Source organism: Oncorhynchus masou, unplaced genomic scaffold, assembly GCF_036934945.1.
Source record: "Oncorhynchus masou masou isolate Uvic2021 unplaced genomic scaffold, UVic_Omas_1.1 unplaced_scaffold_1583, whole genome shotgun sequence".
NCBI classification, from domain to species: Eukaryota; Metazoa; Chordata; class Actinopteri; order Salmoniformes; family Salmonidae; genus Oncorhynchus; species Oncorhynchus masou.
This window is the reverse complement of record NW_027005903.1, coordinates 109,503-134,684: the sequence shown is the minus strand read 5'-3', so window position 1 is coordinate 134,684 and position 25,182 is coordinate 109,503. Positions and strand designations below refer to the sequence as shown.

Below are 25,182 nucleotides of genomic sequence, written 5' to 3'. Positions count from 1 at the left end.
CAAGATAAAGCCAAGCAGTGCAACAAAAACACAGTTACACATAAACAAACGTACAGTCAATAACACAATAGAAATATCTATGCACAGTGTGTATATGGGAGGGGAGGGGAGCCACCCCTTTTCAACAAACAAAGCCATCACCATAATCCCTGACCGCTGGGCTCAAGTGTGCATCGAAACAGAATGTAAGCTCATGGTAACTGGAAAACAATGTAATGAAGTTGTGTTCTCACACCATTTACATCTTAACCACTCCGCAGTCATTGGACTTCAAGGCTAGAATGTGTCTACAACACTGCACATTGTAGGAGCGACTGATGTTCTGAGTAAGTTTAAATTCATCTGGGAACTTGGAAAATAACAAGTAAACATGGAGAAGTTTGGAGATTTGAATAGCATTTAGGTCATCTATATTTTTCAGTTTTAGGTCAACAATGTAAACATTTTTAAAACCAAAATGTTATATTTTGTAGCTTGTAACAAAGTATGTGGGAAATATCAATATCAATACTTTTGCTATAAGATCAGGCTTTTGGGGTTGATAATTTAACAATTTTTGCACCAAAAGTTAACAGACTTTTCCCCCAGTTTTTATGTGTGTGTGTGTGTGGGGGGGGGGCCTTATATAATAAGCATATTTAAACACAAGATGAATTTCACCAAGAAAAATGTCTTATCAATAATACCACTTTGGATCTTAATGACTTAATTTCAATGAATTGATCTTAATTTCCTATTTACCTGTTTTTTGCATTGTGTGAATGTTATATATTTATTGATTTTTAATTGTCTGTATCTATCGATTTTGATCACAAATATATTTTATTTAGTAAATTTTATCAAACCGTTATGGAAGGAGGTATCACACAGATGACAGAATATATATAAATACAGTGTATATTTATTTGGGCATTTACTTAAAAATATTTAAAGGGGAGTATGCCCCGGACACCTCCAAAATCCCCAAATAAAAATACTAACATATTAACAGATATTATGGATAGGCATGTAACACAATCCAGGTTTCAATGTGTGATACAGTAAATTACGTCAGTTCCAAGCATTTTGAGGGCCCTAAGCGAGATTTGCCCACCTCACCGATAAAACATTTTAGTGGCCCCGCTCATGGCGGTGAAGAGAAACATTTGGAGCTTTAAAGTTAATGTCCTGCAATTCTACTCATTTTGCCATGGGGCGGAGAGAACTTAATGTCCTGCAATTCAACACAGTATGCCATTGTCGTTGAAATAATAACATTCGGTTTTAAAGCTAATTTACTGCAATTCTAAACATTTGCCATGACTTATGCTATGTTCATTTGATATCTGAGTGAGAGTGACTAACAAAATTATTGGGGGCCCCCTGCAGGTCAGGGCCCCTGGGCAGTAATTCAGCCATTACTACAATGCTTAGATAGCTGGCAAGACTAACTGGGCCTAGCAATCTATAAAATCTTAGCTGTCATGGGATTTATTGAGTGACTGTCAGTGACTGACATAACAAGAGAAAAACTTCTGACGAAGAACCACATTTCGAAACTGCACGTTGTGTATTCTACTATCCTACGGTTGTTTTTGGAGGGGGGAGGGGCCTCTAGCGGCTGCTTACTGTATGTCGCTTATAAACAGAAACGGCACTGTGGTAGATGTTTTAGCTACTTATTTAAAGTAACATGATGTGTGATAAATAAAGGACATCCTGATAGAAACCACTTTTCTGTGAGACATACAGAGAGCCAGTGGTGTAGTTTCAGTGTGTCTGCAGAAGACTGTGAAACCCATCCGGCTGGGCTGAGGTTTCTGGTCTGTCGGGGATTGAGCTGTATACATGGTACATATCAGACTAGAGAAAATAAACAAGCAGTTTAGCATCAGTCCTTTAATTCTACAGTACTGTAAATGTAATGTAATTTAAAAGGATGTAACATCAATCTGAAACTGAGAGCCGTTCACATTCACCAAACACAGTGGGTGATTCTGAACTTACATTGTCGTTTTCAGATGACTTTCCATTTTCTTCAAAATGACCTGTACAACACAGAGGGATCCTGAGTGAGTGAGTGAGTGAGTGAGTGAGTGAGTGAGTGAGTGAGTGAGTGAGTGAGTGAGTGAGTGAGTGAGTGAGTGAGTGAGTGAGTGAGTGAGTGAGTGAGTGAGTGAGTGAGTGAGTGAGTGATGTGTGGTTGCATGTCACTTTGCTGTACTTAATGTCCCTTCACACTTCTCCTCCTGACTCAAACCATCTTGTAGACCTACAGCTCTATTCTCATGCTCTAACACATTATCTTATGTATAACTTATACACATACATGCTTACTGATATGACTACCTCAGACCAACAAACAAGCCTAAACAACTTTGAGTCCTATAAAAAGCCCTACATGTTATGAAACATTAGGACAGAGTTAAATAGACAAACCTAATGGTAAAGTTCTGGATGGTACAGAAGTGATCAGGCTGTAGACCCCTGCATTCTCTGAATCAGCCTGGAGGAAAGAGAGAGAGAAAGATCCTTATTATCCCTCAGACTGTCTGTCAGACTGTCTGATACAAGTTTGTATCTATATCCAAGGCTATTATTTGTGCTGTACTTACATCTTCATTTGCAGATTGCTGCACAGGACCTGCATTTCACAGAGAGAGACAAAGCCACAAGTAAGAGGTGGGGGGGGGGGGGGGGGTCAGAAGAAGTGAAAATAACAGGGCTTGATGTCACTTCACACTTCTCCTCCTGACTCAAACCACCCTGGAGACTGACAGCTCTGTTCTCACGCTTTCAAGATGCTCTGACTAAAAATGTAAGTTAGTAAGGTTGGCATTGAGTGATTAAGTGTTATTGTGCTGAGGGTCCCAAATTCACTTCCCATGTCAGGAAGACAGGGACAGAAGACATTCTGTTACAAACTCACCTGAGTGCAAAAATGTGGACGGTACAGAGGTGATGAGAGAATTGATCCCAGCATCCCTTGAATCCAACATGACTGCACTGCTCATAGCTCCCATCACCAAATCACCTACAACGGAAACAAAATTAAAAATTAAATTAGGATAAGTGTTTGGACATGCATATGTATAGTTGTGTTTGTAGTGTGTGTATGTTTGATGTATTTTGTTTGGAACATACATTGGCTGTGTTCATCCTGTCTGGCTGTAGGGCTGTACAACATAACAGTATATAAGAAGGTTGTGGTCAGAAAATCTCATCATGGACAATACAGAACTAAAGGTTGATACAATCTGCATCATATTCACAAGGGAATTCTTACCTCAGAGAATTGGTTTTCTCTGAAAAACAAATGAGGCTAAATGAATGATATTGAATATAGCCTACACTACACAATATCACCAAAAGGAGTTGAAAGATTAACCCATGTCAAAGGCACTTACATTAATATGAGAATGAAAATGTTTGCAAGTTATTTGTTATGCAGAATCAGAAGTACTCACTGGTCCTCCTGCAGAGATAGACAACTGTCAATCCCATCAGGAACACGCCCACTCCAGAAGCCACACCCACTGCTGCCTGCCATAGTTGCACCGCTGTTTGGTGACATGATGTCATCAGGAGAGGTCATTAGCTCTTAATCCAAATGTAAATACTTCAATTGTAGACAGGTGTTAGAATACCACTTTATTAGTAGTCTTTGTAAACGTTTCTGTTTTCATATATGTGAGAAAAGACAACTAGTCAGCTAAGCGTTTTACATTTGAGTCTGTGAAGGAAAATGTTATGTTTGTGCGTTTTAATAACCAATTGGACTGGGTCCATGCAACTGACTGATTGATCGTGACTGGGAGGAATCCATGAACTAAATGTTAATGATGAATTAATTATGAATTATGAATAAGCTAAATCTTGCAAATATAACTTGTCTGTTTAAGCAGTATATAAGACAACTAATGGGACATCCCGGTGGATCTCCTGACCAACGTGTACTATGGTACATTAAGTTTGTTGGAGCCTCTCCAGCTTGTTGATAATAAATAATTATTCATTTAATATTGACTTCAGGTGTCCCTGATGGTAATTTCCGCGACATGCAATTTAGCAGAGGCTCTTATCAAGAGCGACTTACGTGTATTCATTTGAAGATAGCTTGGTGAGGCAACAACATATCACAATCACAACAAGTACATTTTCCCTCAACAAAGTAGTTATCAGCAAAGTCAGAGCTAGCAGAAAAAGACAAGCTCACTTTTGCTGTGGAATTACTAAATAAGGACACTTACCCCAAACTCTTTTTTGACTGTTTGAATTCACAACGCTGTCTGTGGAGCTTTGACCTCCTGTGTGCATAAAAGATAGAGACAGTTTGTTAACAGTTAACACACATCACAACTTAGTCAACACCAATAAACAAAAATCGTGTGGCCATACTCACTTTCAGTTGGACTCGTTGGTGTGTCAGTTGTCAAAGTAGGACTAACAGTCAAATCTGGTGCAAAGCAAAGTCATTGGATCTGGTTATACAATAAGGTATCTTTATGGGATGATTTAATCAATCCAATATCAACCTAATTTCTAGTAATTAGGCACATTTGTGATTCAAAAAATGTATACAAAGACCTGGGTAAGATAAAATCATTAAATTATTTTCAGTTTTACGAACTAAAGATGACCAACACACCTGATGTAGGATTCACTGCTGTGCTGGGGGCCAAAGGAGAGGTCAAACCTGGTGAGAAGAGATGAGAAGAGAAATGTACATTTGTTTCATATCAAATAAAATAAAATGTTTTTGTGTCACATGCTCTGAATACAACAGGTGTTACAATACAACCTTACCATGAAACACTTACCTTTAAAACACTGCATTGCTGAAAGTAAGAAAATATTTGCTAAAAAACTCTAAATAAATCAAATAAAAAACATTTAAATAAGTAACAATAAAATAACAATAACGAGGCTTTCAAGTGGGTCAGAAGTTTACATACACTAAGTTGACTGTGCCTTTAAACAGCTTGAAAATTCCAGAAAATGATGCCATGGCTTTAGAAGCTTCTGATAGGCTAATTGACATCATCTGGGTCAATTGGAGGTGTACCTGTGGATGTATTACAAGGCCTACCTTCAAACTCAGTGCCTATTTGCTTGACATCATTGGAAAAGCAAAAGAAATCAGCCAAGACCTTAAAGAAAAATTGGAGACCTTCACAAGTCTGGCTCATCCTTGGGAGCAATTTCCAAACCCCTGAAGGTACCACGTTCATCTGTACAAATAATAGTACGCAAGTATAAACACCATGGGACCACACAGCCGTCATACCGCTCAGGAAGGAGACACATTCGGTCTCCTGGAGATGAACGTACTTTGGTGCGAAAAGTGTAAATCAATCCCAGAACAACAGCAAAGGACCTTGTGAAGATGCTGGAGAAAACAGGTACAAAATAATATTTATCCACAGTAAAATGAGTCCTATATCAACATAACCTGAAAGGCCGCTCAGCAAGGAAGAAGCCATTGCTCCAATAACGTCATAAAAAAGCCAGACTATGGTTTGCAACTGCACATGGGGACAAAGATCGTACTTTTTGGAGAAATATCCCCTGGTCTGATGAAAGAAAAATGTAACTGTTTGGCCATAATGACCATCGTTATGCACATACACCGAATACAACAGGTGTTACAATACAACCTTACCATGAAACACTTACTATCAACAATGCATTGTTTTAATGTAAGAAAATATTTGCTACCTTTGTTGAATTTTTTTAACTTTTTTAAAAAGCAACACAATGAAATAACAATAGCGAGGCAATATAAAGGAGGAAATTCAGGTAATATGTATACGTAGGAAGGTGTAAAGTGACTATTTATAGGTAATAAACAAAGAGTAGCAGCAGAATAAAAAAGGGGGTCAATGCAAATAGTCTGGTTAGCCATTTCATTAACTCTTCAGCAGTCTTATAGCTTGGGGGTAGAAGCTGTTAAGGAGCCTTTTGGACCTGGACTTGGCAATCCAGTACCACTTGCCATGCAGTAGCAGAGAGAACAGTTCATGACTTGGGTGGCTGGAGTCTTTGACAATTTTAAGGGTCTTGCTCTGACCCCGCCTGATATAGATGTCCTGGATGGCAGGAATCTTGTCCCAAGAGATGGCCTGGGCCGTACGGACTAACCTTTGCGGTCGGATGCCGATTAGTTGCCAATCCAAGCGGTGATGCAATCAGTCAGGATGCTCTCTATGGTGCAGCTCTATAACTTTTTGAGGCTCTGAGGACCCATGCCAAATCTTTTCGGTCTCCTGAGAGGGGATAGGCATTGTCATGCCGCCTTCACGACTGTCTTGCTGTGTTTGGACCATGATAGTTTGTTAGTGATGTGGACACAAAGGAAGTTGAAGCTCTCGAACTACAGCCCTGTTGATGTGAATGGGGGGGGCTGAGGAAGCGCTTGTTGTCTTGGCATCACACTGCCAGGTCTCTGACCTCCTCCCTATAGGCTGTCTCATCAATGTCACCATTGTGTCGTCGGCAAAGTTAATGACGGTGTTGGAGACGTGCATGACCACGCAGACGTGGGTGAACAGGTAGTACATGAGGGGACTCAACACGCACATTTGACTTCCCCCTGTGTTGAGTATCAATGAGGCAGATTTTTTTGTTGCCTACCCTTACAACCTTGGGGCGGCTCGTCAGGAAGTCCAGGATCCAGTTGCAGAGGGAGGATTTTAGGCCCTGGGTACTTAGCTTAGTGATAAGCTTTAAGGGGAACTATGGTGTTGAACGCTGAGCTTTAGTCAACAAACAGCATTCTCACATAGGTGTTCATTTTGTCCAGGTGTGAAAATGCGGTGTGGAGACGGTGGGATGATGGTGTTGATGTGAGCCATGACCAGCTTTTGAAAGCACGTCATGGCTACCGATGTGAGTGCTACTGGCAAGTAGTTATTTCTGTAAAGGACTTTGAGATATCAGCTGATGTACGAAGGGCTATGTAAATACATTTGATTTGATTAAGCAGATTACCTTGGCATTCTTGGGCACAGGGACTATGGTGGTCTACTTGAACATGTCGTTATTACAGACTCGGTCAGGGAGAGGTTGAAAATGTTAGTGAAGACACTTGCCAGTTGGTCAGTGCATGTTCTCAATATGCATTCTGGAAATCTGTGTGGCCCTGCAGCCTTGTGAATGTTGACCTGTTTAAATGTCTTACTCACATCAGCTACGGAGAGCGTGATCTCACAGTCGTCCGAAACAGCTGGCGATCTCATGCATGGTTCAGTGTTGCTTGCCTTGAAGCAAGCATAGAAGGGATTTAGCTCGTTTGGTAGGCTTTCGTCACTGGGCAGCTCACAGTTGGATTTCCCTTTGTAATCCGTAGAAGAATTGTTTGCAAGCCTGCTTTATCCGACGAGCATCAGAGCCAGTGTAGTTGGATTCAATCTTAGCCCTGTATTAATGCTTTGCCTGTTTGGTGGTTTGTCGGAGGGCATAGGAGGATTTCTTATAAGCATCCGGATTAGTGTCCCGCTCCTTGAAAGAGGCAGCTCTAGCTTTTTGCTCAGTGCGGATGTTGCCTGAAATCCATGGCTTCTGGATGGCATATGTACGTTCAGATGAAGTCGGTGATTGATGTGGTATACTCCATAATGCCATTGGATGAATCCCAAAACATATTCCAGTCTGTGTTAGAAAAACAGTCTTTTAGCTTAGCATGCGTGTCATCTGACCACTTCAGTATTGAGCGAGTCACTGGTAAGTCCTGATTGAGTTTTTTTTTTTGCAGTCACGAAAACGCCGAAAAATATTCCAAATTAGCTCCATAATATCGACATAAACATGGCAAACGTTGTTTACAATCAATCCTCAAGGTGTTTTTCAAATATCTATTCGATAATATATCCACCGGGACAATTAGTTTTTCAGTAGGACCGATTGGAATAATGGCTACCTCTGTATTTTACGCGAGAATCTCTCTGGGAGCATCAGGTGACCAGTTGCGCAATGTAGCCGTTTACGGGTATTCTTCAACATAAATGCGTAAAACTACGTAACAATGCTGTAGACACCTTGGGGAATACGGAGAAAAAGTAATCTGGTTGATAGCCCATTCACTGCTCAATAGGGACGCATTGGAACGCAGCGCTTTCAAAACATGAGGCACTTCCGGATTGGATTTTTCTCAGGTTTTCGCCTGCAACATCAGTTCTGTTATACTCACAGACAATATTTTTACAGTTTTGGAAACTTTAGAGTGTTTCGTTTCCTATCCTAAGCTGTCAATTATATGCATATTCTAGCATCTTGTCCTGACAAAATATCCCGTTTACTACGGGAACGTTATTTTTCCAAAAATGAAAATACTGCCCCCTAGTCACAAAAGGGTTTAATTAATGAAATATCAACATCTTTTTTTAATCAGGGGAAATTTGTGAGTTAAAACCTGGGTTCAATAAAGCTAGTCTATTTGTTTAGGTCCTATCTGCTAACTAGAGAAAGATGACCAACTCACCTGATGTAGGATTCACTGCTGTGCTGGGGGTCAAAGGAGAGGTCAAACCTGGTGAAAGGAGATTACACAATAACAAATGTAAATTCATTTAATTTATTAGGTCATTCAATAAGCAGAAAGAGAGAAGTACACTACACATTACCTACAAATCAGATGGACTAAAAGTGCACAAATCTAGACGAAATTACAGCAGCTATGAATGGGTCAATTCATAAATCAGATGGAGCTTTAGTGAATTAATGTAAACAAAAAATATACATGTCAGTTAAAATGAGTGGATCTACTTACTGGTAGTTGGTCTCACTGTGGTGTCTAGGATCAAAGTAGAAGTAACAGTCAAAACTAGTGGGAAGCAATATGATGACACAAGAATAAGATAAAGCATTAATCTAAACCCTTGACTACAATTGGTATTTGCAGAGATGGTCAATTAGAGGCCCAACACACCTTCTGTAGGACTCACTGTCGTGCTGTGAGGCAAAGTAGATCTAGGATCTGGAGTCAAACCCACTGAGAAAACACATTAATGAAATTAGCATTTTATTCATGATTGTATTAATGATCATCATGGTGTTGTTGGCCTTTGAAATACCTTCATGACTTGTCTATTCAAAGTGGGAAAAGAAGGACTATAAAATCACTACGGACAGATTGCTTCCTGCCCTGGTAGATTATATTTCTCCTCATTATAGAGATGATAAGACCAATTCATAAGGTGATCAAGTCTTTCAGGACAGATAAGGTGTTGATTGTTGTTATCAGCTTCCTAGAATAAGGTCCCCATGTAACTAACAGCTGAAGCTGAACAGTGTACAGACATGATCTAAACACTGAACCAGTTCAAAAAATAATTTGTAATTCTTGTGGAAATGATTCCAGGCGTTGGTGATGAGACTGGTTTCATATCTATGAACAAATTACATAAGGTTTCTACTGTAAAGTGTTCTTAACAACATCCTCCATTATTAACACAATGAACTACAGAGAAAGACATTCTAACAGCTACACATTACCAAAGCTAACCCCCCTTTGTCTCCCTGCTGTAGAGGTTGTCTGTGTAGTTGTTGGATCAATGATGTGAACTCCCACTAGATTTACCACCACTTTGGGTTTGGAATGGGCCAGAATGTTATTTGGTGGCAGTAGCTCCCTGCCTGCCCTCATCCTCAGGGGGCATTCCCCCAACTGGTCACACCCAAGAGGAAGACCGAGAGCCAGGTTGTCCGGCCAGTTGGGGGACGACCTACACAACCTGGGACTCAACACCAGATCAGCCTGGGACCTGGCCCAGAATAAGACAGTGTAGAGATCCATATGTCAAGGTGCTGTGCTCGAAGGAGCGAGCGAAGAGTGAGTGATTGAGTGATTGAGTGATTGAGTGATTGAGTGATTGAGTGAGTGAGTGAGTGAGTGAGTGAGTGAGTGAGGGATGGAGGGACAGAGGGACGGAGGGTCAGAATGAATATAGTCATACTAAAAAATGTAAGGGGAGTCAGAACATGAAGACCTGCTGCACTGATAGATTATTATTGTATAGATAATGACTCACATGTAAAGCTGTTCCAATCACTGCGTGGAGAGAGAGAGTTTGGTCCTGAGCTCGCTCTGTAGTCACAGCTCACCTCCTTACGCCTCACTGACTGTAGACAACTGATCAGATCACTCTCAGCCGCAGAGAATTGACAGAACCAGCATTCGGAATCTTTGTGTTTCTTCTTCCTGATTTGTGCTCTAAAAAGACACTTACTCTTCTCTCCAACATACAGGTTACAGGTGGTGTCATTACTGACAGAGCCAGGAATTAAACAGGTGAGGATGAGGTTCCCTTTCAGACTGACTGTAATATTTGGTTTCTGACCTGTTGGGAGAGGACAACGACTTAATGAAGTACAAGGCACACTATTCTGCACATAACAATATACTGTAGAGCCCGCAGTCTTTCACTATGCAAAGTCAAATCATGATGATGATAAACATGACATGGACTTATGATTTGTATAACTATTTTGAATTAACTGTGATTTAAAAACATGAATTAAAAAGAATTGATTTGTTCAAAATAAGATAAAGCATTTGCCCAACGGGCACAGACGTCAGTTCCACACCTAGTTTTGATTTACATTTGATTGAGTTGTCAACATTTCAGCCATGTCATGGGATTTAGGTTCAAGTTGGGTGAAAAATTGAGCCCAGGCTCTGTCGCAGCCGGCCGCGACCGGGAGGCCCATGGGGCGGCGCACAATTGGCCTAGCGTCGTCCGGGTTAGGGAGGGTTTGACCGGAAGGGATATCCTTGTCTCATCTCGCACTAGCAAATCCTGTGGCGGGCCGGCCGCAGAGCACGCTGACCAGGTTGGTAGGTGCACGGTGGTTCCTCCGACACATTGGTGCGGCTGGCTTCCGGGTTGGATGCGCGCTGTGTTAAGAAGCAGTGCGGCTTGGTTGGGTTGTGTGTGGAGGACGCATGGCTCTCGACCTTCGCCTCTCCCTAGTCCGTGCGGGAGTTGTAGCGATGAGACAAGACAGTAAAGATTAACAATTGGACACCACGAAATTGGGGAGAAAAAGGGGAGTAAAAATAATACAATTTTTACTTTATTTTTTAAGTTGTGTGAAAAAAAGACAAATTTCCCCCAAATTATTTCAGCAAATCCAATACATTTTCCACGTTGATTTAATGTCATCAGAAGGAAAAACATATTTCTACATATATATTTTTGTTGTTGAAATGGCGTGAAAACAACATTGATTCAACCAGTTTTTGCCCATACCATTCTAAACTTAAATTTTTTACATATAATACATATTTCTGTATTTGTTTGTGTAAGTATCTTACCAGTAATTATGTATTTATCACTGCGGGGAGACAGTGAGTGTGATCCTGTGTTCACTCTATAGTCACAGCTCACATCTCTCTCCAACTGCAGATGCCTGAACAGATCATTCTTAGTAACACTGAAGGTACAGAATAGTTTGGATGATGCTGCGTTAAATCTCCTCACCAAAACCTCTTTGTAGGCCTGAGGCTGGTCTCCAGTGTACAGGTTACAGCTATGACCATCACTGACAGACTCAGGAAGTACACAGGCAATAGTGATGTCATGAGAAGATTCGTCATTGACACTAATGTCTGGTTTCTGCAGTTTACCTGTGAGGAGGACACATCAATAACTGTCCATTACTTTAGCTTAATGAGAATACACACCTCTTTCTTTACCAGATAATGAAAAGAGTAAGAACTAAAGAGTCTGTATATGTTAGCATGACATTACATATTCCAATCTGATTACAGTGAGCCAATCAGATCAGTGTATTCATAATAATAATACTATTTTACCAAGAATAGTGATAGGCGCAGGATGACTGTGCATCGATGGATAGTGATTCTCTACTGTGTAAAAACATCTCAGTTTGACCTCAGCAGGTAAACGTTCACCTGCCCACGAGAGCAGCTCAGCCCCCGTGAGTGACCTCATACAGGGTGAGGGTTTAGGATTTTTCACCTCTGTGTAGAAGAAACACTGAGCCACAGAGACAGATGGAGGAGAGTCACAGCTCAGCTGAACTGAGTCTCTCTCTCTGTTGACTGTAGAACTCACTGTCAGCCTGGGCTGAGGGAGGTCTGTAATATCAGAATCAGGAAGTAAACCACTCAACAGTTTGCTAAAATACATCGGATGAAATAATAAACCCTAAAATCTAAAAGTGCATAACTTCATCTCTTATTACTTCAGCCAGTATTTAAAATGTATATTATATAAATAATATAAAATAATCTGGTGTGTTAATCTTGGACCAGAATAGAAAAACACTGGGGTATAATAATACATAAACTACCCTGCTTACCCAGGAGAGTGACTGAGACAGGGTCACTGTAAGGAGAGTAGATAGACATCTCTACAGCATAGTAGATACATCTCATGTTGACCTTGGTGGTTGGACCATGACCTGCCCATTCAAGCAGCTTGGTCCCTGTGAGTGACTGCTGACAGGATGTAGGATATTGGAGATGTTGTCTTTCCGCTATGTAGAAGTAACACTGAGACACAGAGGTAGATTGAGAAGTGTGACATCTCAGCTGAACTGTGTCCGTATCCCTGATGACTTCAGGACTCACTGTCAGCTGAGGAGGGACTGTGAGTTCAGAGGGAATTAGTATGTTAATCTAATATTCAACAGATTACTATGTACATAAAATCTTCATGTGTAACAGACGTGAGCATTTCAAGAACATGACTCATCACACAAATTACTTCTAGATTGTAAAAAGACAGTAAATAATTTTGTGAAACATTGTCTTTGAAATCAGAATGATATTGTTGCAGGTTAGTGTATTGTTGCTGATTGAATCTCAGAATATGGTAATATGTAATAGGAGGGTTATGTTCACAATGATGTAAATAACCTGCTTACCTTGGACAGTTACTGAGCCAGGGTCACTGTGAGAGGATGGGGAAGAACTACCAATAGCATAGTAGTAACATCTCACGTTGACCACAGCAGGTGAACGTTGATCTGACCACGAGAGGAGCTCAGTCCCTGTGAGTGTCTGCCGACAGGATGGTTTATAGTCTCCCTTCTCAGTGAAGAGATAACACTGAGACACGGAGACGGATGGAGGAGTCTCACAGCTCAGCTGAACTGAGTCTCTCTCTCTGATGACTGCAGGACTCACCGTCAACCTGGGAAGAGGAGGGCCTGTAAGATCAGAAGAGAGGAGTATTTCAAATGTTTGACTTGTTTTGAGAAATGTACTAACAACCATTCAATTGGATTTAAATATGTCTATTATAAAATCAAGTAAATCTATCAACATTTAATGTCTAAAAACATTTATCTTCATGTTATTTAGACTAAAGGTTTTTGATAATAAGGCCCATTCCTACATATAATTATAGTATGTGAAGTATATATTGTTTTAAGTAATGGCTTATTGCAACATACATAAAAATATTCCAGATTGTGTTGAGGAAGATCTGAGAGGACAGAGGAACTGAGCATTTTGTTACTGGTTTGGGAAATCTACTGTCAGCCGTTAAACATAAAACAATCACACTTTGTTTTCTCAGACCCTAGATCTTTGAGAATAATTCCCAGCGATAGTATGGTAGTATTTTTTTCATGCAATTACTCTTTGCAAAAAGTCAATATGGCAATGTGTTTCTAGATGACCAACTGAGCAGAACAGTGTTTGCAGTGTTTACAGCTATAGACATTAGTTTTACCCTGAATTTGGACAGAAGTAGGTTCACTGTATACAGATTTAAACTGCCAACCTTCAGCACTGTATTGTATTAATCATTTATCCGTAATTCCTTTTGAATTCATAGTGTCAGATGGATACGCTATCAGCTAATGTTATATTTGAATAATAAGAATATATACCATGATTATTATAATATTTTAACTGGGTAACTAAAAACTCAAATAATGATACTGACCTTGGGCTTTGATGGATTGGAACGTATCTAGAAATGATAAAATAGATTATCATCATCTGCCATTCAATAATGATGTTTTAACAGGAGACACCTGAACACTTCACACAAGTTGGTAAAGTAGAATAATCTACTGTAATGCATTAATGGGGATCAAGCAGTGGTCATTCTCATCTGAACAAATTGTAAAATAATGATAGAGAGAAATAAATAAGATGATTGATGGAATAAGATATAAGACACTCATCATAGCCATGAGATTTAGAAATATCAAGAGTTCCTAAAGTAAAAGAGTAAAAAGTAAAAGACTAAAAGAGGGGAGAGAAGAAGAGGAATATCCTGTAGAACAAACAGATGATGAAACTGTAGAAATGTAGAAATAACTCACCAAAAAGGAGGATGACCAAGAACAGATGACCAGCCATATCAGGGATGAACAATGCCATTTGTCAGACAGCTACAAACTGTTAGTCTGACTTCACAGTAAGGTATGACTGTGTCAGAGGATTGTTTAAATAGAGAAGTAAATGTGGAGGTTGTTCACACAAAACCACAGAGAGGAGAAACCTAAACAAAAGTCTCATACAGCAAGTGTGAGCTAATGTTGCAGGGGTAAGGGTATCTGAACAATCAGAATCATTTATCGGTCATACGCTCTACTCCATATGCATTTGGACAGTGAAGCTAAACATATATATTTGGCTCTATACTCCAGTATTTTACATTTGAGATAGAATGTTTCATATAAGGCGACATTACAGAATTTCCCCTTTTTTTAGGATATTTTCAAGAAGTTATCATTCCCCTTGACTTATTATTATTATTACTATTGTGTTACAGCCTGAATTCAAAATGTATTTTAAAAAAAACATGTCTGAACCATTTACACACAATACCCCATTATGACAAAGTGAAAACGTGTTTTTTGTCATTTTTTGCAAATGTATTGAAAATTAAATACCAAAATATCTCATTTAGATAAGCATTTACATCACTGAGTCAATACTTTGTATTAGCACCTTTGGCAGCGATTACAGCTGTGAGTCTTTCTGCGTCTCTAAGTCTAAGAGCTTTCAACACCTGGATTGTGCAACATTTGCCCATTATTCTTTTAAAATTTCTTCAAGCTCTGTCCAATTGGTTGTTGATCATTGCTAGACAACCATTTTCAGGTCTTGCCATAGATTTTCAAGTAGATTCAAGACAAAACTGTAACTCTGCCACTCAGGAACATTCACTGTATTCTTGGTAAGCAACTCCAGTGTATATTTAGCCTTGTGTTTTAGGTTATTATCCTGCTGAAAGGTGAATTCATCTCCCAGTGTCTGGTGGAAAGCAGACTCGACCAGGTTTTCCTTTAGTACTTTGCCTGTGTTTAGCTCCATTACATTTATTTTCTATCCTGAAAATCTCCCCAGTCCCTTAATGATTACAAGTATATCCATAACTAGATGCAGCCACCACTGTGCATGAAAATATGGAGAATGGTACTCAGTAATGTGTTGTATCCTATTTGCCCCAAACATAACATTTTGTATTCAGGACAAAAAGTGAATTGCTTTGCCACAGTTTTTGCAGTATTACTTTAGTGCCTTGTACAAGCTTCCTTCTTTTCACTCCGTCATTTAGGTTAGTTTGGTAGATTAACTACAATGTTGTTGATCCATCCTCAGTTTTCTCCTATCACAGCTATTAAACTCTGTAACTGTTTTAAAGTCACCATTGGCCTCATGGTAAAATCTTTGAGTGGGTTCTTTCCTCTCCGGCAACTGAGTTAGGAATGATGGCAGTATCTTTGCTGTGAGTGGGTATATTGATACACCATCCAATGTGTAATTAATACCTTCACCTTGTTCAAATGGATATTCAATGTCTGCTTTTTTTACCAATAGTATCCTTCTTTGTGAGGCATTAGACAACCTCCCTGTTTTTTTGGTTGAATCTGTGCTTGAAATTCACTACGCGACTGACCGACTTTACAGATAATTGTATGTGTGGGGCACAGAGATGAGGTAGTCAATAAAAATCATGTTAAACACTGTTATTGCACACAGAGTGAGTCCATGCAATGTATTATTCAACTTATTTTGGATTTCCATAACAAAGTAATTGTCACGCCTTGGTCTTAGTATTTTGTGTTTTCGTTAATTAGTTGGTCAGGCCAGGGTGTGACATGGGTTTATGTTGTTGTATTTCGTATTGGGTATTTGTAGTTATTGGGATTGCGGCTGAGTAGGGGTGTTGTTTAGGCTTGGCTGCCTGAGGCGGTTCTCAATCAGAGTCAGGTGATTCTCGTTGTCTCTGATTGGGAACCGTATTTAGGTAGCCTGGGTTTCACTTTGTATTTCGTGGGTGATTGTTCCTGTCTCTGTGTAGTGTTCACCAGATAGGCTGTAATTAGTTTTCACGTTCCGTTTGTTGTTTTGTATTTATTTAATTATTTCATGTATCGCTATCTTCTTCATTAAAGACATGAGTAACCACCACGCTGCATTTCGGTCCGACTCTCTTTCAACAAATGAAGAACGCCGTTACAGTAATTGAATACTTATTGACACTTTTTATTATTATTATTTTTTTTTTTACATAATTCCACTTTGACATTATGCGGTATTGTGTGTAGGCCAGGGACATAAAAAAATATCAATTTCATACATTTTAAATTCAGGCTGTAACATAACAAAATTTGGAAAAAGTCAAGGGGTGTGAATACTTTTTGAAGGTATTGTATGTTTTACCATTTAGATATAAAAGCACTTTATGTATATAGTCCCCTCAATTCAAGAAGTCATAAGTATTTGGACAAATTCATTTATAGTTTATTAAAGTAGTCAAGCATGATGTATTTTGATCCTAGATTCTTTGCACCCAATAAATGCATCAAGCTTGTGACTCAACAAACTTGAGTTTGTATGCATTTGCAGTTTGTTTTGGTTGTGTTTTGGATTATGTTTTGCCCAATAGGAAATTAATTGTATCCAACTGTTATGGAAGAAGGTATCAAACAGTCAACATAATATACTTAAATACAGTAGATTTAGCATTTACAAGGGAGAAGAAATAAGAAAAATGCTCAAAGGGGAGTATGCCCCGGACCCCTCCAAAATCCCCAAAATATAAATATTAACACAGTAACAGATATTATGGATAGACATGTAACAGAAACCAGTTGTCCATGTGAAATACAGTAGAAATATTACCTGTTAATCAACTTATTTACAGTAACTGGATGAGTGATAATAAAGGATGTCGTGTGAGAAAGAATGTATTTGTGTGAGATGTGTGAGACATAGATACAGAAAGCCAGAGGTGTAGTTTCAGTGTGTCTGCAGACTGTACAACCCATCCGGCTGGGCTGAGGATGCTGGTCTGTCAGGGATTGAGCTGTATACATGGTATGTATCAGACTAGAGAAAAGAAACAGATTCAGTTTAGGGCTTTGAATCTACAGTACAGTAATTGTAATTCATAAGGGGTATTTTATGAGGATGTAAGACCAATCTTAAACTGAAAGTCAAAACACAGTGAGAGAAAGAGATACTTTTGTCCTCAAGTCAGTCTGTCTGTGAAAACAATGCTATATATAATTAGAATAATATAACAATATAATATAACACAATGAATAGGACATTTTTGCTGTACTTACATGTTCATTTGCAAATGCCTGTGAATCCACATCAACGGGACCTGCACATCACAGAGAGACAATTCCATGAGTAAGAGGTTGTGTATGTATGTATGAGTGTGTGTTTGAGGGGGGGATCATGTGTATATTACATGTCTACATTGCATGTGTGTTATTTAGTCGAGTTTGCCCTCTTGCGTTACTAACAACCAAACAGAAGAAATGCAAGTAACAAGGCTTGATGTCATTTCACACTTCTCCTCATGTCTCAAACCCCCCTGCAGATCTACAGCTCTATTCTCACGCAGCTGATACTCTGACACATTCATTACTGTTTTAAGTGTTATATATGCGTTTTGATATGGTTAGGCCCAAAGTTTAAGCATGTACAGTAGCTGTGCACTTGCAGATGGTCCCGAGATCTGAGGGACAGACCTGAGGGCATGAACGTGGACAGTACAGAAGATATCTGAGAATCGATTCCAGCCTCTCCTGAATCCACCTGTAGTAGAGAGAGAGGGAGAAGAGCGAGACTTTTTATCCTCCAGTCGTAACAAACTGTCTGTCTATTCTATCCTCTAACTCGAGACATGAACGGCACCCTCCTTTGTATCACAGGAAGTGTAGGTCAGATTTGTGTCATTCTGAGGTCTACACGTCATTCGGAGGTCTACACGTCATTCGGAGGTCTACACGTCATTCGGAGGTCTACACGTCATTCTGAGGTCTACACGTCATTCTGAGGTCTACACGTCATTCTGAGGTCTACACGTCATTCGGAGGTCTACATTCGGAGGTCTACACGTCATTCTGAGGTCTACACGTCATTCGGAGGTCTACACGTCATTCGGAGGTCTACACGTCATTCGGAGGTCTACACGTCATTCGGAGGTCTACACGTCATTCGGAGGTCTACACGTCATTCGGAGGTCTACACGTCATTCGGAGGTCTACACATGTCCAATGCAATCAAAAATAGTTTATACGACTAAACTCTGTACCTACTTAGGAACACATTTACAAGGTTTAACATGAATTAATGCATTAAGAAATTATTTCTGGTGAAGAACATTGTATTTGGTAATACATACAAATACAAATATAAATAATAAATCCATCTTTATATGATAATTATAAATATTAAAATATAAATAATAAGTCCATCTTTATATGGTAATTATAAATATTACCATATAAATACAGCTGTTAGTTTGATACCTTGAACATTCATATGTTGAAGCACTACTAATGTAACATTAAGGTCTTGATCCTCAGATCAGACAGTCAGAGGGCAGAGGATGCTGGTGAGAGGAGTTATAGGAGGATAGGCTCAATGTAATTGTTGAAATGGAATTAAGGGAATGGAGTCAAACATGTAGTTTCAATGTGTTTGATTTGTTTCACTCCATCCCATTAATTCCATTCCAGCCATTACAATGAGCCTGTCCTCCTATAACTCATCCCACAGCCTCCTCTGTCAGAGGGGTACATGTGTACAGATTCCACTGTAATGTAGAATAATCACCATGACTCCACTGCTCACCGCTCCCATAGACACCAAATCATCTACAACAGAAACACATTGAAAATTGAATAACAGTTCTTGTACATGTGAGTATATAGTTCGTCGTATGTGTGTGTATGTTTGATGTATTTTGTTTGGAACATACATTGTCTGTGATCATCCTGTCTGGCTGTAGGTCTGTACAACATAACAGTATAAGAAGGTTGTGGTAAGAACATCTCATCATGGACAATACAGAACTAAAGGTTGATACAATCTGCATCAAATTCACAAGCGGAATTCTTACCTCTGAGAATTGGTTTTCTCTGAAAAACAAATGAGGCTAAATTAATTAAATTGAATATAGTCTAACCTATACAATATGATCAAAATGAGTTGATAAATTAACCCATTCCAAAGGCACTTACATTGATGTTAGCACAGTAAATGTTCAAATGATTTGTTTTGCAAAATCAAATGTACTCACTGGTCCCCCTGCAGAGACAGACAGCTGTCAATCCTACCAGGAGCACGCCCACTCCAGAAGCCACACCCACTGCTGCCTGCCATACTTGCCCCACTATTTAGTGACATGATGACATTGTTAGAGGTCATCAGCTCTTGTTCTTCTAAGAAAACATGCACAGCTCTGTTTTCATGTTTGTGAGAAAAGACAACTAGAAAAGGATACTTACACAGAATGCTTTCTTGACTGTTTGATTCCACTTCACTTTCTGTGGAGCTTTGACCTCCTGGGCACATGCAAGAGAGAAGGACAACTTAATAACAAAGTTATGTAAATATTTCTAAGAAGAGACAAATTGTTTGATTAATTCTAAAGCTTTGACTGAATTTACATTTGGCTCTATTTGCAAAATTGGTTTATGTATTAATAGACAAAAATATTTAGCAAACTAAATTAAACCTATTGGCTAAACTTACTTTCAGTTGGACTTGCTGGGGTGTCAGTGGTCAAAGTACAGCAAATAGTCGACCCTGATGTAAAGCAAATCATTGGATCTGATTATAAAAAAAGATGTGTTGATTTTAATCAATCAAATATCAACCTCTTTTTGTAATGAGGCAAATTTGTGATGTGGAGAAAAAAAAATCATGGAGAAGAAAAAGCAACTCTATTTGTTTTACTTATATTTGCTAACAAGATAAAGATGACTAAGAGACCTGATGAAGGATTCACTGCCCTGCTAGGGGTCAAAGGGGAGGTCAAACCTGGTGAGAAGATATTACTCATATTACACAAGAACAAATGAAAGTTAATGTAATATCTCAGGTCTTTCAATAAGCATGAAGAGAGAAGTACACTACACATTACCTACAAATCAGATGGACTAAAAGTGGTTACAAATCTGGACTGAAATTACAAGCAGCTATGAATATATCTATTAGTTAACCGGTCAGAGCTTTAGTGAATGAATGTGAACAAAGTCATTGTATTTGCAAACTAAGTTCAAATTGGTGGATCTACTTACTGGTAGTTGGTGTCAGTGTGGTGTCTGGGGTAAAGGTACAAGTAACAGTTGAAACTAGTGGGAAGCAATATGATTACACAAGAATAAGGTTTTACATTCACATTTGGGTCACTTAATTTTACAGGCCATTAATCTAAACTCTTGACTGTATAATTACTATTTGCAGAGATAGTCATTTAGAGGCCCAACACACCTTCTGTAGGACTCGCTGCCGTGCTGTACGGCAAAGTAGATCGAGAACCTGGAGTACTACCCACTGAGAAAACACATAATAATGAAATTAGCATAAGTAGGACTATAAAAAAGTAGGACTATAAAATCACTATGGACAGATTGCTTCCTGCCCTGGTAGATTATATTTCTCCTCATTATAGAGATGATAAGACCAATTCACAAGGTGATCAAGTCTTTCAGAACAGATAAGGTGTTGATTGTTGTTGACAGCTTCCTAGAATAAGGTCCCCATGTTATCTAACAGCAGAAGCCTAACAGAGTATAGATACGATCTCAACACTCGACTTGATGAACACAGACATTATAATACTTGTGCTGATGATCCCAGGCGTTGGTGTTGAGGCTGGTGTCATATCTATAGAACAGCTTAATTATCTAACAGAACAGCTTCATTTACACATTAACACAACTATTCTTATTGCTGAAACTTGTGTTGCTATAAAAATAAAAGTAGTGTCACTATAAAATCACAAATGTGTAGTCTACCTGCTATAGAAGGTGTCTGTATAGTTGTTGGATCACTGATGTGAACTCCCACCAGATCTAAAATCATTTGGGAATGAAATGTGGAATTTAGTTTGTTGGTCAGAATGAATATAGTAATACTAAGAAGATGCTAAAATCAAAGTGAGTCAGATCATGAAGACCTGCAGCACTGATAGATTTGTTTAGATAATGACTCACGTGCAAAGCTGTGTCCATCACTACGTGGAGAGAGAGAGTTTGGTCCTGAGCTCAATCTGTAGTCACAGCTCACCTCCTTACGCCTCACTGACTGTAGACGACTGATCAGATCACTATGTTTTGGAGTGAATTGACAGAACTGCTGTCCGGGTGCTGAGATGGCTTTTCTCTTCATGATCTTTACTGTGAAGGACGGCTGATTCTCCTCTCCAACATACAGGTTACAGGTGGTGTCAGGACTGACGGATCCACGAATCAAACAGATGATGTTGAAGTACCCATCTAAATTGACTGTAATGTCTGGTTTTGGATCTGTTGGGAAATTACAGACTCCTTTTTGCATCACTCTATTTGAATGTAATGTATATGTCACAAGTGACATTGACTCTTACTAAACTAGACCCTGCCATTCTCATTATATTACGTATCAGCGTGTCTTATTTGATATCATTCCTTTTTATGACTGTCATTTAATCATGTGTGCTGTATGTTTACAACGATTGCCTTTCACTTAATTCCTTACATTCTCACGTGTGAAATGAAATTGAATCGCACAGACAATTTTGCTTGCTTGTATGGTGTGTAGTGATTCCACAGATCTTCCTCTCCCTGCTCGGGAGGAAGAGCCGAACCCTGTTCGGGTAGAGCCAAACTAATCCTGCTCGGGTAGAAACGAGTGAACAAACCCTACTCGGTAGGACCCAGGTATCACCTGCTGTGTTAGTTTGGCCCGTTGCTTCTAGTTAGCTTACAGCCCTAAATCCCAGCAGATTTATAAGTTTCTAATAGGACCGTAGTGATACTGTGTATTACTGTGTAACGCTGAGTTTATAAAGAACCTTTGATTGCACTTTGGCCTCTCTGTGGGTGTTTGCCGTGGGATCTTAGAACTCTACTTTTGACATATACATTTCAAATATTTATTGTCTTCACAACAACTATTTTGAAATAAAATTGGATGAGATTGTGATTTAAACAGAATCATCCAAGACAATCTGAATATATAATTTCTTACCAAGAATAGTGACAGAGACTGAACCACTGTGCATTGATGGATAGTGAGTTTCTATAGTGTAAAAACATCTCAGTTTGAGCTCAGCAGATGAACTTTGACCTGCCAACGAGAGCAGCTCAGTCCCAGTGAGTGATTGCGTACAGGGTGAGTGTTTAGGATCTCTCCCCTCTGTGTAGAAGTAACACTGAGACACAGAGACAGATGGAGGAGTCTGACAGCTCAGCTGAACTGAGTCTCTCTCTCTGATGACTGTAGAACTGACTGTCAGCCTGGGAGGAGGGTCTCTTTGAACTTTGCATTTAAAAAAACATCACAGGTAATCCATACATACTAACAGTATGGAAAATCCATTAATCAAATGTTCAACTATGTCAGCATTTATGTTTGTACAAAGTACAGTAATTCCTAGCATTATGTGCAATGAAGACATTTAGGAAATACGACATAATATCTCATTTTCAGAATGAGCATAATTAAACAGTATAACAGTGACGTGTATAATATAACAGTTTATGAACCACCAACTTACCCTGAACAGTGACTGAGACAGGGTCACTAAAAGGAGATGTGTGAGACTTCCATACAGTGTAGTAACACGTCACTTTGACCACAGCTAGAAACGTTTGATCTGCCCTCTTGAGCAGCTCTGTTCCTGTGAGTGTCTGAGTACAGGATGAGTCTGGAAGATTCTTCCTCTCCTCTATGTAGAAGTAACAGTGAGACACAGGGAGAGATGGAGGAGTCTCACAACTCAGCTGAACTGATTCTGTCTCTCTGATGACTGTAGAACTCACTGTCAGCTGGGGAATGTCTGTGAGAATATTGCTGGGAATTAAGCATTTAGCATTTAGTGGTTTTGAGAAATGTACTGATAGCCTAATCACTCCTTGTTATTTCAGACTTAAGGATCTTGAGTCAGTTACTTTATGCAGCGACAGTATTGGAAACTAAGAAGATATAATATATTGCTTGATTGCTTCATGTAATAGATTATGACAACACACAGTATGATAACATATCCCAAGAGGAACGTGGTAATGATGGCACAACAGTTCATTGTTTACAACCATTCAAATGGTCTTCTTACCCGTAATTGTGACTGTTGACGGCTCACTGTATATGGATCTAAACGGTGAACCTGTAGCACTGTACTGACATTGTATTTTGACCTCAGCTGGTGAACTCTGACCTGTCCACCTCACCAGTAGTGTTCCTGTGAGTGTCTGTTGACAGGGTGATGGAAGGGTGAATTCCACTTGCCCAGCCATTTTGAAGTAACACTCAGAGACAGATGGAGGAGTCTGACAGTTCAGCTGAACTGAGTCTCTCTCTTTGATGACTGCAGGAATCACTGTTAGACTTGGTTGAGAAAGATCTGTGAGATCAGTGGGATAACGGAGTGTCTTTTTTAATTGAATTATAAATTAATTTTCAATATTTAACTACTCATACAGATAATGTACAACTTAATATTATATGAGATTGAAAGAGAAAACAATTCAGACACTGTTGTCTATGTAAGCAATAAACAATGAGAGCCCATGCCAGGAACAGCCCTTAGGAGGGAGTTATCACACAATAATCCTCGGCTTCGATGGACATTTTGCTTTTGTAAAATGGTTGCCAACATTAAAACTAAACTAAAGATCAAGGACCTGTCTTTCATTCAAGACGTATTATTGTTCTGAGTAAATGTGTTTTATTTACATCCTTCCACCAGGACATACGCTCATTTTGGAAAGTTGCTAAATGGGCACAGCCAAACAACAGAAGTGATGGATTTCTTTCTGACCAGAACTGTCCCAGAGCTTGGGGAGGTGTGTCTGCGCTTGTGCTGCAGCGGCAGGTGCACAAGACAAAACTTTACCAGCATCACACATATCGGTGAATCACTGTGACATATCAAATACAAGTGATAGTGTAATCAATCTGTAATAACTACGTAAAGAAGTAACAAATGTGTTAAATTATTATGTGATGTAGTCATATCTAGGTCCTGATTGGTCAACAAGCTTATTTGACACATCAAACAGTGTTATGTCACATGTATCTTTTTGAAAAGCAAAGACCCAAATGGTGTTCCATACTTTTACAGATGCACAATCGAGAGCATCCTGTCGGGCTGTATCACCGCCTGGTACGGCAACTGCTCTGCCCACAACCGCAAGGTTCTCCAGAGGGTAGTGAGGTCTACACAACGCATCACCAGGGGCAAACTACTTGTCCTCCAGGACACCTACACCACCCGATGTCACAGGAAGGCCATAAAGATCATCAAGGACAACAACCACCCGAGCCACTGCCTGTTCACCCCGCTATCATCCAGAAGGCGAGGTCAGTACAGGTGCATCAAAGCAGGGACCGAGAGACTGAAAACAGCTTCTATCTCAAGGCCATCAGACTGTTAAACAGCCACTACTAACATTGAGTGGCTGCTGCCAACATACTGACTCAACTCCAGCCAATTTAATAATGGAAAATTGTTGTAAAAAATGTATCACTAGCCACTTTAAACAATGCCACTTAATATAGTGTTTACATACCCTACATTACTCATCTCATATGTATATACTGTACTCGATACCATCTACTGCATCTTGCCTGTGCCGTTCTGTACCATCACTCATTCATATATCTTCATGTACATATTCTTTATCCCTTTACACTTGTGTGTATAAGGTAGATGTTGTGGAATTGTTAGGTTAGATTACTCGTTGGTTATTACTGCAGTGTCG

General features: G+C 39.4%; 2 protein-coding genes across 8 annotated transcripts; both read right to left on the bottom strand.

Moving 5' to 3' along the window:
• Nucleotides 1–24: 24 nt before the first annotated feature.
• On the bottom strand, nt 25–14,394 carry LOC135531415 (uncharacterized). 7 transcript variants are annotated; one of them, XM_064959451.1, is made up of 22 exons: nt 14,284–14,394; nt 13,899–13,925; nt 12,871–13,155; nt 12,304–12,591; nt 11,795–12,079; nt 11,294–11,605; nt 10,008–10,316; nt 8,906–8,968; nt 8,747–8,800; nt 8,459–8,506; nt 4,800–4,817; nt 4,628–4,675; nt 4,382–4,435; nt 4,230–4,286; nt 3,447–3,539; nt 3,266–3,284; nt 3,124–3,155; nt 2,909–3,013; nt 2,595–2,623; nt 2,419–2,485; nt 1,987–2,027; nt 25–1,842 (listed from the first exon to the last, which is right to left on the bottom strand). In XM_064959451.1, exons 1-22 carry the CDS (start codon nt 14,339–14,341, stop codon nt 1,750–1,752), a joined length of 2,385 nt encoding a protein of 794 aa, XP_064815523.1. In that variant the 5' UTR covers nt 14,342–14,394; the 3' UTR covers nt 25–1,749. The 7 variants fall into 7 exon arrangements, with proteins under 7 accessions (XP_064815523.1, XP_064815529.1, XP_064815525.1 ...); XM_064959457.1 differs by having other exon boundaries at nt 11,894–12,079; XM_064959454.1 differs by having other exon boundaries at nt 26–1,842; nt 8,747–8,770.
• Nucleotides 14,395–16,351: 1,957 nt separating this feature from the next.
• LOC135531416 (uncharacterized) lies at nt 16,352–23,821 on the bottom strand. Its single transcript, XM_064959459.1, has 16 exons — nt 23,535–23,821; nt 22,977–23,258; nt 21,433–21,744; nt 21,235–21,291; nt 20,708–20,770; nt 20,515–20,568; nt 20,207–20,254; nt 19,967–20,044; nt 19,720–19,776; nt 19,512–19,604; nt 19,332–19,350; nt 19,191–19,222; nt 19,046–19,086; nt 17,956–18,022; nt 17,542–17,582; nt 16,352–17,302 (listed from the first exon to the last, which is right to left on the bottom strand). The coding sequence occupies exons 1-16, from the start codon at nt 23,713–23,715 to the stop codon at nt 17,213–17,215; spliced, it is 1,515 nt and encodes a 504-aa protein (XP_064815531.1). The 5' UTR covers nt 23,716–23,821; the 3' UTR covers nt 16,352–17,212.
• Nucleotides 23,822–25,182: the final 1,361 nt, after the last annotated feature.